This window comes from Microtus oregoni, unplaced genomic scaffold, assembly GCF_018167655.1.
Source record: "Microtus oregoni isolate MIOR12 unplaced genomic scaffold, Mior012 000030F_ref0000283, whole genome shotgun sequence".
Lineage (NCBI taxonomy): Eukaryota > Metazoa > Chordata > Mammalia > Rodentia > Cricetidae > Microtus > Microtus oregoni.
Window position 1 is genome coordinate 28985788 of NW_024543089.1, and position 12823 is coordinate 28998610.

Sequence of the window (12823 nt, forward strand, 5' to 3'; positions counted from 1 at the left end):
ATTCTATAGTTATGTTTTAGGTCATTCTAGGCGTTCCCTGAAAAAGTCACATAGCGAATATTTCCACCATTGATCCTTATATTCAGGACCCTACATTATAACATGAGTTCAGAACTTAAACACTTTAATATCACTCTTAAGAATCAAGATATGGAGGCTGGAGAAATGGCTCAGTAGTTGAGAGCACTTGCCGCTCTTGAAGAGGACCCAGGTTCAGTTCTAGCACCCAGGTCAGGTGGTTCACCAACACCTGTACCTCTAGTTCTGGAGGATTCGATGCCATTCTCTGCTGTTCACAGGCACCTGCATTCACATGGCACATGTGTGTGTATGTTCAGACGCACATACATACATGCATACACACGTGTGGGCGGACACACACGCACATATATACACATAAAATAAAATCGTAAAGAAGACAGCCTGAAGTAGATTGCTTTATGTTTAGAATAATTATCAGCCATATATTAATTCACACAAGGCATTGCATAGATGCTATTTTCTAGATCTTTCGTGAAGTATTTAATTATGCCGAGCTGATGATGGCAAATTATGTTCCCTCAGATCATTAATAGAATAGCTGGGAAAAACTCCTTAGCTCTCTGTAAGTTAATGTGGTAAATGTTGTGGTCTGTGAACTGGGAGGGAATTGAGAGGTCAGAGACTAAATATTTGTCCTTCTTAGTAGAAGGGTTCAGTTTGGGTGGAGGTAATTTTTGAGCTTCATCCTTAGAGCTTAGGATTGAGGTGACTTTCCCTTTCATGATAAAATTAAGGGAGTAGGAATGGTGTTTATACAGGGCTACAAAGCCATCTGGCCTGTCTGGGAACTTCAGAGGTAGATTCTCCCCAGCAAGCTTGATGGTGAATACATCAGGAACTTTCTGCTGCGGTCTGTTCTCCGGTCTTTGTAGAACTCCATGTCTGCATTCACCCAAGCACTTTAGCACTTACCACAAGTGGGATATTCGAAAAACTCATTATGAGAGGAAATTGTTAGGAATTCTATTATTGAGTTAATGCTTATTCCATGTTAACTATGAGTGACGCATCTTGTTCCTAGCTAAAACTTCTCCAGCTTGTGCACTAAAATGTTGCCATTCAAATTCACATGAAAAATTAAAGGCATAGACACTTGCCCTGCTATTCTGATTTGCTAGAGAAATTAGTAATATGTAAATTTAATGGTACCAACGCAAAGCACGGTCAGTGTTCTGCCTTAGGGTAGGGTGTTTGGGGATAAGAAGAAGAACCCAAGCCTTGGTTTGTCATTCTGTGTTCTTTCTATTCCCCACAATTAGAAATATATATGCAGTGAGATAAGAAGGAACAGTTCTGAGAAGTTCATATGGTATGATAATTACAGGCTGTTTGTCAGATTTTTACTATTTTTAACAAAACAGGTAAACTTTAAAATTCCTAGAATATTCTCTAAAACTTGTTACAGGAGACATAGTATTTGAAGGATACACTTCACAGTGGTACACTGTTATTAATTATATCGCTTGATACCCATGCTGTTTCTTTTCACAGAAGAGACACTGTTGGTAAACCCGAGAGGCCTTCGGTAACATATGCAACGTATCGAGGCCCCACACAAATCAGGAAGTACTTGAAGCAGCAGACTGTGTTGGAAACTGTGAATCACTTAGAGAGAGAAGACAAAAGCTCTGACTCCAGTACACACACACATACAGGCTCTAGAGATATAATGGACCCTGTGATGGCCCCATTGTCGTCAGCCAGCAAACAGGTAGCCACAAAAGACTATTTGCTTGGGGGTCCATTAGAAGTCTCTGGCTACAGCCAAATAAATCTCAACATAGAAAGCCGTCTGGAAAATAACCCAGCGTTGCAGAATAGTGCTTCATCTGAGACTATTTTAGATAAAAATAGCCGTGGAGGCTCTGGGAGAAGTCGGGCCTCCTCTTCTTCAGTGTCTAACCCCAGCTATGTTGTTGGGGAAGGTGACTCAGAGCCTGAGAGGAGTTTGGTATGTTCATCATTGTTTATAGGAAGCAGAAGCAGCCAACTCCCTTGTCCAGAATTTCAGAGAAAAACTGCAACAGAAAATACGTGGAGAGAAAACAGCTCTGTGATGAGCGATGGGGTGTCAGTGCCAAGAGAGGAACATGTTGAGCCTCAGAGACCTGCTGTTTCTCATTTCTCTTGTAGTAAATCTGATGGGAGTGTCACTACTAAAGTGGAAAGTACAAATTTGTCAAGTCCAAATAAATCAATTAGGCATGAAGATGTACAGTTGCCAGAGAGTAAGTGTTGTGACAAGCCAGCCGCAGATAACCCATCAAGAAAGAATGTCAATCACACCAGCATTGCTGCTCTCCAGGGACATGCTGTGACAGACTCCGAGCTTGTTAATGAAGGAAAGAGGTTACCTGCACAAGAATCACAGAAAAATGTGGTTTCAGAAATTATGCAAGAAACAGAAGGTGCCTCTGGGGGTGAGCCCACAACTTTAAGTCATCAAGGAGCTCCAGAAGATGGAATTGAGTCCTTACCCAAAGTTACTGAGCCACTGTGTAAAACAGAAGCCCAAAGGCTTGGCTTGGAAGTACATGGCAAAACTCACAGTGTGGGAAGAAATCAAGAGGAGCTTGGTTCTGTAAAATACATCAACGACTCAGCAGTTGTGGAAAGTGAGACAGCACCTAAAGTGAATGTTGAACTAAATAGAAATCCTGTTTCAAAATCTCCTTTACATGCAGAGAATCCAGAAAGCGCTCAAGTTTTCCCTGGTGCTGAGACACTCCTTAACCTTGACTGTAAAACATCTGATTGCAGTGGCTCACCATCCACCTTTGCTTCTGGACTCAACATGCTGTGCAAGTTGGATTTCCCTGGCTTAAAGAGTGAGCAATCTCTGTCCAATGAAGCTGGACAGGGCCACATTTTCTCTCATCCTAGTGAGTTTCAAGATGTAGGAAATCATTCTGAGGCTGCAGACAGGGAGACTCCTTCCCTTCACCTTGGACATCTGTCTATCATCCTTGAGTCCAAGGAAACTCTTCCTGATAGTGAAATATGCCAGTTTCCTTTAGGTCCTGAAACCATTGGCACTCATTTAGCTGGGGAAGATCTGTTGGACTGTGAGCATGGAGGTGTCTCTGAGGGTTACAATTCTGTTTCATCTCATGGTCGTAAGAAAGCAGGGTCAATGTCCCCAAACACTAAAGCAAGTAGCCCCACAGAGAAGACTGATTCTCTTTCCTTGGAAACCCAAGCTGTTAAAATAGGAGAGGTTGATGCTCAGAGCAGCTTCCCTGTTGCATCACATTCTGGAAAAGGGAAAGCCTTGTCCAAGCTGTCTGTCTCTCAAGCAGAACCCAGAGACATTTCTCAGGATGAACTTTCTTTTCCTCAGTTAACAGTTGCAGATGAGCTAGCTGAGACTGTCTTATTAAATTCTCTGGAAATTAAAAAGGACAAAAATGGTCAATCAGCGGATCACGAAGAGATGACAGAAATGTGTTTAGGTGGTGGCTTTAAAGAGAATCACCAGGTTGGAATTTCTCCTGCTTCTCAACATCACAGTGCACAAGAAACAGAGATAGACACCCTACATAATCCTGCTTCTCTTCTCAAAAGCAGTCAGCCTGGGATTGTACCTCTTGGTCCAGAGGAGGAATCCACGAGGCACATGGCACAGAACTGTAAAGCTAGCATGTGCACAATCAGTCCATCTTTGACCTCTTGTACGACTAAAAAGAGTTCTAGTGTCTCTGAAATGGAAGAACTGAGTTCAGATAATATTTCTCCAAAGTTCCAAGAAACTGACAACATACAAGTATATTCATCTTTTCTGGGTTCTGATGCCTGTTTAGAGAAAAACGGGTTTACATCCGAAGACCCTAGCTCAGTCAATGTTCCCTCTCTGCTGGGGTCAGAAGGGGAAGAAGCCTCCTCTCCCAGAGAAAACTCTTACGTCCAGACTGCTGGTGCTCGTAGTCCATCTTCCTCTTGTCACTCTCAAGGAGATAGCACAGCTATAGATTCTCATATCCTCCCAAGTCATTTTGATTCTTTAAAAGTTACTGTAAATTTCACATATGAAGGTGCTTCTGTTACTGACCCTCTGGGCCCTAATAGTGCTGATTTGGAATTAGAGATGTCTAGCCCAAAAGGGGCAAAAGCAATGCCATGTCAGGGCTATTTGGGGACTCAGACTAGGAAGGTATCTCTTGATTTCCCAGCCACTGACTGCTTTGACAATCCCATGAAGACAGAGACGGGAACAGTTGCTGGGGCGCCAGTGTCAGTTAACAGCTCATGCCAGCAGTGTTCTGAAGCATCTGCTGACCAGACAGAAGCAAGGAGAAGAGCACATGGCCAACTTTTACTCAGAAGTGGTTTACTCTCAAAAGCTGATACATTGGTTGAGGAGATTTTGAGTTCTGTCAGGGAAGAACTGAAATCCAAATACACGGTTGGTACCTGCCAGGAGCATCCAGCCAAAGATGATGGAATGAACCCAGGTACTGTGAAAGAAGATAACCCATCAGAAGTGACGTTAGCGGGCATCCAGCTGAAAGAGTGCTTGGAAGAGAGAAGTGTGGAAAATATGTCAGAGGTCAAAGAAGAGGAGGAGGACAGTGTTTCACCTGCAGCTGGTGAGACAAGTCTCCTTTTTGATTTCGATAGTGTGAATATCTCTTGTTTGTTAGAAGAACAGACCAGGGAATTAGTCGATGAGGTTATTTGTGCAGTCCAAGAAAATCTGACTGATGCTTTCAGTGATACTGAAAATATCCGGGCATCTGAACCTCAGTCTGACACTTCAAAGATTCTGAACAGTGGTGGCGTTGAACCACCTGGTATCTTTAGGGAGTTCTTGATATCAGAACAGGCAGCAAATCAAAGCACGTGTGAAATTAGTGCAAATAAACTATTAGGTAAATTCTCTTCCATAAGTAACTTAGTAAGTGGTACTGAGTCAATCAAAGGAAGAGAGACTGTTTCCTGTCAGCAGTCCCCGGGTTTTGGAAGTGGAGCTGAACAGTCTGATAATATACATTTGCAGCAATCAGAGACTGTTTTACAAGCTGAAGACATGCCCCATACAAGGTTAGATGATGAAGTGAAGCCACATTTACTTGTCAGTGAGGACCATAAAAAGGCAGCAGAAACAGAGTGTGTGGATAATCACAAAATGGCAACAGAAGATACTAGAACTCTTGTATTAAATTCCAACTTGCCTCCATTTGCAAATGATGATGTCCACACGCCTGGCACCTCCAAAAACAGTTTGTCTGACAGCCTGGTATGCATATCTGAAAAAGGTTTGCTGGGACATACCAAAAGCACACCCCTTGCAATGTCAGATATGGGGAAAGCACACAAAAAGGATAATGAAGTAAATGTAGGGAAAATTACGCATATACCTTCCATGTTAGAGATAGGAAAGCCAAGTAAAAGGGATGCTGAATTGAGTATTATGAAACACGAAGCAGCCCCTCTTATGTCACAGAAAGAAAAAGCATGTAAAAAGGATGCTGGATTGAACATTGCAAAAACTGAGCCAGAGGTTGACATTCTTGCAGGGGGAGGCATATACCAAATGGATGCTCAGGTACATGTTGAAAAACCTGAGGAACCACCTGCCCCTTTGGGAATGGAAAAAGCTTGTAAGATGGATAGCGAAGGGGACATTGGCAAACCTGAGGTGACGCCTGCTATGTCAGAAATGAAAAATATACATCAAAAAGATGCTGAGGGAGATATTGTAAAGACTGAGGTAACTCCTGTTTCAATTGGGATGGAAAATATTTGCCAAAAACATTCTGAAGGGGATGTTGGAAAGGCAGGGGTTGCATCTGTTCTGTCAGAAGTGGAAAATACCTACCAAAAAGATGGTGAGGGGATTGCTTCAAAAGCTGAAGGGACGGATCCCTTAGGAATGGAATATACTTACCAAAAGGATGACGAAAGTGGTGTTGCAAAGACTGATGTGATAGCTGTTGAATTGGAAATGGAAGATGGTGGCCCAAAGGGCTCTGAAGGAGATCCTGACAACATTGAAGAGATGTCTTTTAGGTTCACAGCGGGAAACACTTATCAGAAAGACACTGACAGGGTTAGTGGAAAGCTAGAGAGACCTGTGTCGGAAATGGAAAGTACTTACCAAAAGGATGCTGAAGATGTCTATAGAAATGCTGTAATGGTCCCATTTGTGTTAGACGTGAAAGAAACATGCCACGAGGCAGTACCTTCTTCCTTGGATATTTTGGAGAAAAGAGCTCAAAGAGATACTGAACAGTCAAATGGAACAACTGAATCCATGCCTTCTAAGATAGAAATGGAAGTAACAGCCCTGAAAGATTCTAGTGGCAGCATTGAGAACCTCGAAGTGTTGCCTATGCAGGTAACCATCGAGAAAACCAATGGAACACCACCAGAGGTAACCATTACACAAGTGGAGGTCATGCATCCTGTTGCTGAAAGTGAAAAGGGTCCTCAAGAATACATGGAGAAGAGTGTTGGAGAAAGAGAAGCGTGGTCTGGTGACGTAAAGGAGGGATTGATCCCACACGATGACAGACTTGCATTGCATTTCAGAGGCGATGAGTCACCGACATTAAGTAAGGATGATGAGGGTTACCCAGCCTTAGCAATGCCAGATTTTCAAGAGGAGGACTCAGTAGTAAGGTTCAACAAAATAAAGTCTGTTACTTCAGTATATGACAAGAGGAGAGATCTGGATTATAGCGATGAAAAGGAAGAGTCGCATTTAGCCTTTATTCCTCAGGACGAACAAGAGAATTCCTCCTTCACTATCCTGTACGAGGAGCCCCTTCAGGAGGAGGACAAGTATGCTTCCACCGAATTAAGAGGGACACAGTCTGTCTTGTTTCCTGACACTTCCTCCAACAGCATGTCTGGCCTCGCGTGTGAAAGGTCTGAGAGCAGAACTGACCTGGTCCATCACTTTGAAAAAGAAGGTAAACTGGGCGAGGCATTTGATGGAGATAATTCAGAAATGTTCCTATCAGTAGAAGCCAAAAGGTACAAAATTTACCCCTTAGCCCTGAGTCCCATTTATGAGGATGACAGCTCCCAGGAGGACGTCCTGTCCAGCGAGGTCTCGCCAGGTCACCATGGCTCCACAAAATCAAGAGAGAGTGCAAACCAGCCGTCATCTGTCCTGTCCCTCCTCCAGTCGGTGTCGGAGCGCTTACAGAGAAATTTCGATGAAGATGACAGGCAGGTGGCTGAGGACGATGAGGAGGAAGCAGCAGCAGCTTCTGGGAAAGGTTGGGGAGCCGAAAGGAGGGAGCATGTCACCTTCGACTTGGCAGATCCCTCTGTCACCTTTTACCCTGACGATGACCAGGAAAGCCCTGGACTCTCCGAGCCCTATGTGGAGGCCAGTGAACCGACCACCTCCAACCTGCAGCTTGGCCTGTGGCCAGAAAAACCATCACTTCTGCAGAAATCAGATCTGACTTCCAAGCTGCACTCTTCCCTGAAGAGTGCCTATCATCAGTATCTGCAGACTTCCAGGACGCATTCCTCAGAAGCAGGAACCCAATTTGGTGGTGTCTTTCAGGAGCCCGTATCCAAGTACTTCCGCGTCCAAGACCATGCAGGCAGATTGAGTCCTTATATAGAGGTAAGTTCCTGAGCTCTTTAACTAGTGAAGCAGAAGTCTTGGTTGTGAGACTCTCTGAAAGTTTATAAAGAAAACCCGTGTGTTGGGAGGAGCACAATAGCAGAGGCCTGGAAGTTTGGGAGGCTATGACAACAGAACTGCAAGTTCTAGGCTAACCTGGCATCTTAGTGGGACCCTGCGTCAAAAGAAAAGAAACAAAAAGAGCTGTGTATATGTAGATCAAGAGTGGTCACCTAGCACTCAAGGACAGGGTTCACTTTACACACACAGATAGTACTTTGAGAAGTAAACTTTGTTGTTTTATAACTTGAGGAATATTCTTTGAAGCATGTCATAGCATATCTTTTTAGTTATCTGTTAACAACAGGAAAACAAAATTGCTTAGAATGTAAAGGCCCTATTAGAGAAACCAGGGATTTCACAGTTTTTGGCTAATATTTCAGTGTAAATGAAGTGATAGTTATTGAGTTTCTCAGATTACTGTATATTGCTACTTCCCATTTAACTTATTTATGTCATGAAAATCTCAGTTCAGTAACATTTTTACTTCTTTCCTTTGCCACGTCCTTCACCCAAAGCAGGGTGTCGAGCAGCCTGATAAGAAAAACAAAAAGCCACATTATAGCTGAAAAACACAGTCAACTTCAGATAACATTTTTCCTTGGCTTAGAAACACTCATATGTTTAACGTGGAATATTATTTGATCATGGAGTTTTCTTTGTTGGCATTGCCAATACCATGGAACTTTCTCAAGAATCCTCAAGACCTCTATCTTGACTTTGAACTAACTTAGTAACTTAGTAATAGTTGAATACTGAGCAGTTACCCTAAAAACCAAGATGATTTAAAAATAAACGACGGTATTAGATGAAATTTTGGTTTTTCTGGTACCTGCTGCTTACCAAATACAGCAGACCCTCTTCACAAGTACAAAATCTGGTTTCTGTGTTTTCCACTTTGTCTCCCTACTCCTGACTGTTCTCCATGCTTCCACACCAAGGAACAATCAAGGTGGCTCTCTTCCTGGAATATTTCTCACTGTTTTTTTACTCCAGTTTTTCACTGTTTAAAATCCTGTTCTTTTAAGAGAGCCTCGCCGGCCCACAGCCTCCCTCCCTCCCCTCCCTGCTGCTGCCATTGACTGTGTTTTCAGTAGTTATTGGAGTGTGATCATCTATTAGTTCCTTCTGAGCTGTGCATTTCTTGAAAGCAGGGACATTGTTACTTTCTTCTGTATTTACAGTTTGTTTTCCTGGGCTATAGAAGCATATATACATGGCATGGCTATCTAGTCAGTGTGTGACCAGTTGGGTTTGACTGTGGAAAATGTGGACTCTGTATGTAGACATATATATTTTGTCCCTGCTATATCTTAGTTGTTCCACTTTTACTATTTCAGAATGTTGACACACAAACTCTGAGGTGTAACCCAAGGCCTGGGAAGGTAAGCATGTTGTTCTCTTGTGGGCTGATATAAACACTGAAACTCTGGTTGCTTTCAGGCTTGTGGCATTGAAGACAAATCCTTTTGACTGACTTTAGTGAGAGTTTTTAATCATTTTTTAAACTTAAGGATTTAAAAAGTCTGCAATAGTTACTAAAAACATTCGCTTTGCTCATGCAGGGAAGTTTATTGTTTATGTTCTATGACATTTTTAACTTCTTTATGCATTCTGAAAATTAGTCACTATGCCCACCTATTTACTGTATGTTACAGATGATTATCTATGATCTCCATGGAAGTAAATATAAACAAGAAGTCTACTGTAATGTTCCTGATGCTACAACGTGGTCTTTCCCGAATGGGGCACTGATAAAAGTTGTAAGGGGCTGGTAAGAACCCTTTTGAAATGTTACAGCCTATTTTTTAGAATTAACCATGGCTTCTTATAATTATCCTTTGTAGCATTTATAAAAGTCATATTCTTTTCCCCCAATTTACTAGAATATTTGAAAGATTAATAGTGTTTTATACTTTACTCCTTTTATTTACTATGACATGCTATATAGGCTATTTTTAGTACTTAATGCCCACAGTGGATTGCAAGATCCAATGTATAGCATCAGTGCTAGTTTACAATTGCAGTATTATCTAAATAGATTTGCAAGACAAGTGAATGAAACATGGCCTTGAAAAAATGAGTTCAGAGTTGTGGGAAGCTGTGGAATGTGAAGGCTACACGGAGCCATTTGTATAGTTGAATTCCTAGGGTGGTGGATAAATGATAGACAACCTCCTTTGTTATTATGGACACTGCCCCGTGGACATACTGGAGCCAGAGTTTCCGTGTCCAGTGTTTAGGTTAGCCCGGGCCAGTATGTGGGCTGTAAACAATGTGGTGTAGTGTTGTCTTCATGAAAGAAAATGGATTCACGTCTGTAGTACCCAGTGATAGAACAATTAAGACAGAAACGTAACTTGGCTTCCTTAAATTATTTTTATATAAATGTAAGGTTTTATGTATGTGACATATTACAGTATATTTGTATTACTACATAGTCATGTTTCTATTGTAATACAGTGTTTAATGTTTTAAATTTTATTTAATATTTTTCATTCCATATGTATGAGTGCTTTGGCTACATGTGTATAGGTGCACCACATGCATGCCTGGTGCCTGTGGCGGTCAGATGAGGGTGTTACTGGAATTATGTATGATTGTGACCCATCATATGGGTTCTGGAAACTGAAGTCAGGTCCTCTGCAAGAGTAACAAGTGCTTTTGACTGCTCAGCCATGTCTCCAGTTCCCTCCCATTTTCAGTATTTTCATTTCTAGTTTGTACAGATATTTTTAAACTTAAGTTAGTCTGTATTATTATTTCTAAAGTACCATTATATGCTAATAGCAGGAGCTAAACTAGCTTTAAAAAATACATACAATGGTCTGTGACCTACTCAGTACCCGTTCTTAGCGATGTCAACTCACCAGCCTCTTGTGCTTCTGTTTACTCAGCTGGATTTTATATGAGAAGCCCCATTTCCAAGGTCAGAAATGTGTTTTGGAAGAAGGGGAAAAGGTCTTAAATCGGGATTGGCTTCTTCAGAACAAGAAGCACCCAGAAAGAAACTTTGTACTGGGCTCTATCAAGCGTGTCTTAAAGGTAATGCAGCCATTCATTTGCCACTGAATTTATTTTGGTTTTAATCACGTACTAAAGTTGTCCTGTGGCCTCACACTGCTAAGAAATAGTTTGTGTTAATGTATTAACCTTCATATTTAAATTTATACATATCAATGTTTAAGCAAATGATAACTTAAAATTTAAAAAGTAAATTTATAAAATTTAATAATTTTGAATGATAACTTTATATATATGTATATATAACATAGATAAAAAGATAAACTGCTAGGTATAATTACTGTAGGAATATTTTAAAAAGGTAGTAGTTCCAAATCTTTTTCTAACTTAAATACTGCTACTTAGTATGACTGTGTTGCATGTGTGTTTGCCTGTGGGTGGGTGGGTATGTATATCTGTAAATGTGCTGGGGCATGTTAGAAAAAAAAAATTGGGAAAGAAAATGAAAGTGTTGCTGTTCATTTTCTGTTCGAGACTTATTGAAGATGAGGGAGGTCTTCCATCTCAGAGCCTCTGTGGCAGGCTTTCGTTTGGACTGCTACCAGCTCCCATATAAAGCTACGGAGGCTTATTACTTGTCAGTGTTCAACCTTATCTTATGCTTGCCCCACTGGCTCTTATAACTTAATTTAATTTGTTTCTCTTCATCTACATTTTGCTTTGGGTATTTTAACCTTTTCTTTCATTCTGTATATCCTACTCCCTGGCTGGCTGGCTGACCTTTGGCAACTCTTTATTTTTCCCTCATTTTCTCTCCTCTTAAGCCTAGATTCCTCTTACTTATTCTATCTGCCCCTCAGTCCTGCCTTTCCCTCCTCTGCCTAGCTATTATTCACATTTTTTCTCTCTTCCATTGTTTGTTCATTGAGTCATTTTTTTCAGTTGTAGTGTGATTGATCACATGTCTTCAACAAACCAACTTTTAGTATGGGAGGAAAATAAAACTATTAAACCTCAAGCAGAAAATGTAGAAATATTTTAGAAAGTGAGACTCGGGCATGGAACTCCTTTCTTCTTCAGCTCTGTCAGAATTCTGCCTAGGGATACCTTCTTTCTCATGGCAGCTCTTGTCCTGCCTAGACTTGTCTCAGCCAACGTGACCTTGTTTCATCATCTTGATTTTAGTTGCTCTCCTCTGAACTTAAGGTCCTGATTTAATGATGTCTTCACTTGACTGTGAACAAATGCAGCAGGGACCTTCAGTGTTCAGCATGTGTTGATTCTATTTAAGGGTCATTATTTGCAGCCAATGAAAATTATTAGGGTTGGGATAACAGCACAATGACTCCAGTGCAGTCTTTTCTGAAATCAGAGCCAGCGTTGTAAATCTCCTTGTTTACTATTTATTCCTTGTACATCCATTTCAAAGGCATGATCCTTTCATTCTGACCAGAAATCGCTAGGGTTAATGCTGCCATTCGTGAACCCTGAAGAGAGATTGTTGTTAGACTAAAGGCGTCTTGGGTAAGATGGAGAAAAACTGATCATTCTTTTTACCCTTTTTGTTAACTACAATTCATTCTTACTGTTTCTCCTCTATAACCTTAACTTACATATATAAATCATATGAGACTTTACCAAGATACATTTGCAAAATATAGCATGGTTGGAAAAGTGTTGAATAAAGCCTACACACTTTTGAGTCATCTTGTTTATGGTTGCTAATTTACCGTAAAGGACCCTCTAGTTGTAAGAGTTTGACTGCCTTTGCCCATCAGTAATTATACGAGTCTTGAAAAGATGGCTGTTTTTGGGAATACTCGCCCCAAAGACAGCTTAGTCGAATCTCTTTCTTTCAGTCACCTCGAGTGAATCTCGCATTTGTCTTGTGTGAGGGTGAAAGGCTTCTTCTCCCTTTGTTCTCATCGTTTTCTTGAGCTCTCCTTATGCTTTGGCGGCCTTGCCATTTCCTTCTGTGTTACTGTAGACACGAATGCCTCTTAGCCTTTTCCCTAAAGTCCACCACCCAGACATTGTTTGTGCAACACAATGCAGAGGAAACTTGTTTGTGTGAGGCATTTAGTTCTGTGTTCCACGACTGTACCTCCACTCCCCAGGGGACCATTAAGACCACAGCATTCGAGGCAGCATTAGCAGCACTCTCTTATCAAC

At 41.4% G+C, this 12823-nt stretch overlaps 1 protein-coding gene across 1 annotated transcript in view; it reads left to right on the plus strand.

Moving 5' to 3' along the window:
- Crybg3 (crystallin beta-gamma domain containing 3) overlaps nt 1-12823 on the plus strand; it is a 118836-nt gene that overhangs the window by 49661 nt on the left and 56352 nt on the right. The window contains exons 4-7 of the mRNA XM_041678460.1: nt 1534-7627; nt 9028-9072; nt 9346-9461; nt 10585-10732. Of these exons, the coding sequence (XP_041534394.1) occupies nt 1534-7627; nt 9028-9072; nt 9346-9461; nt 10585-10732 (6403 nt within the window). The remainder of the gene's footprint in view (nt 1-1533; nt 7628-9027; nt 9073-9345; nt 9462-10584; nt 10733-12823) is intronic.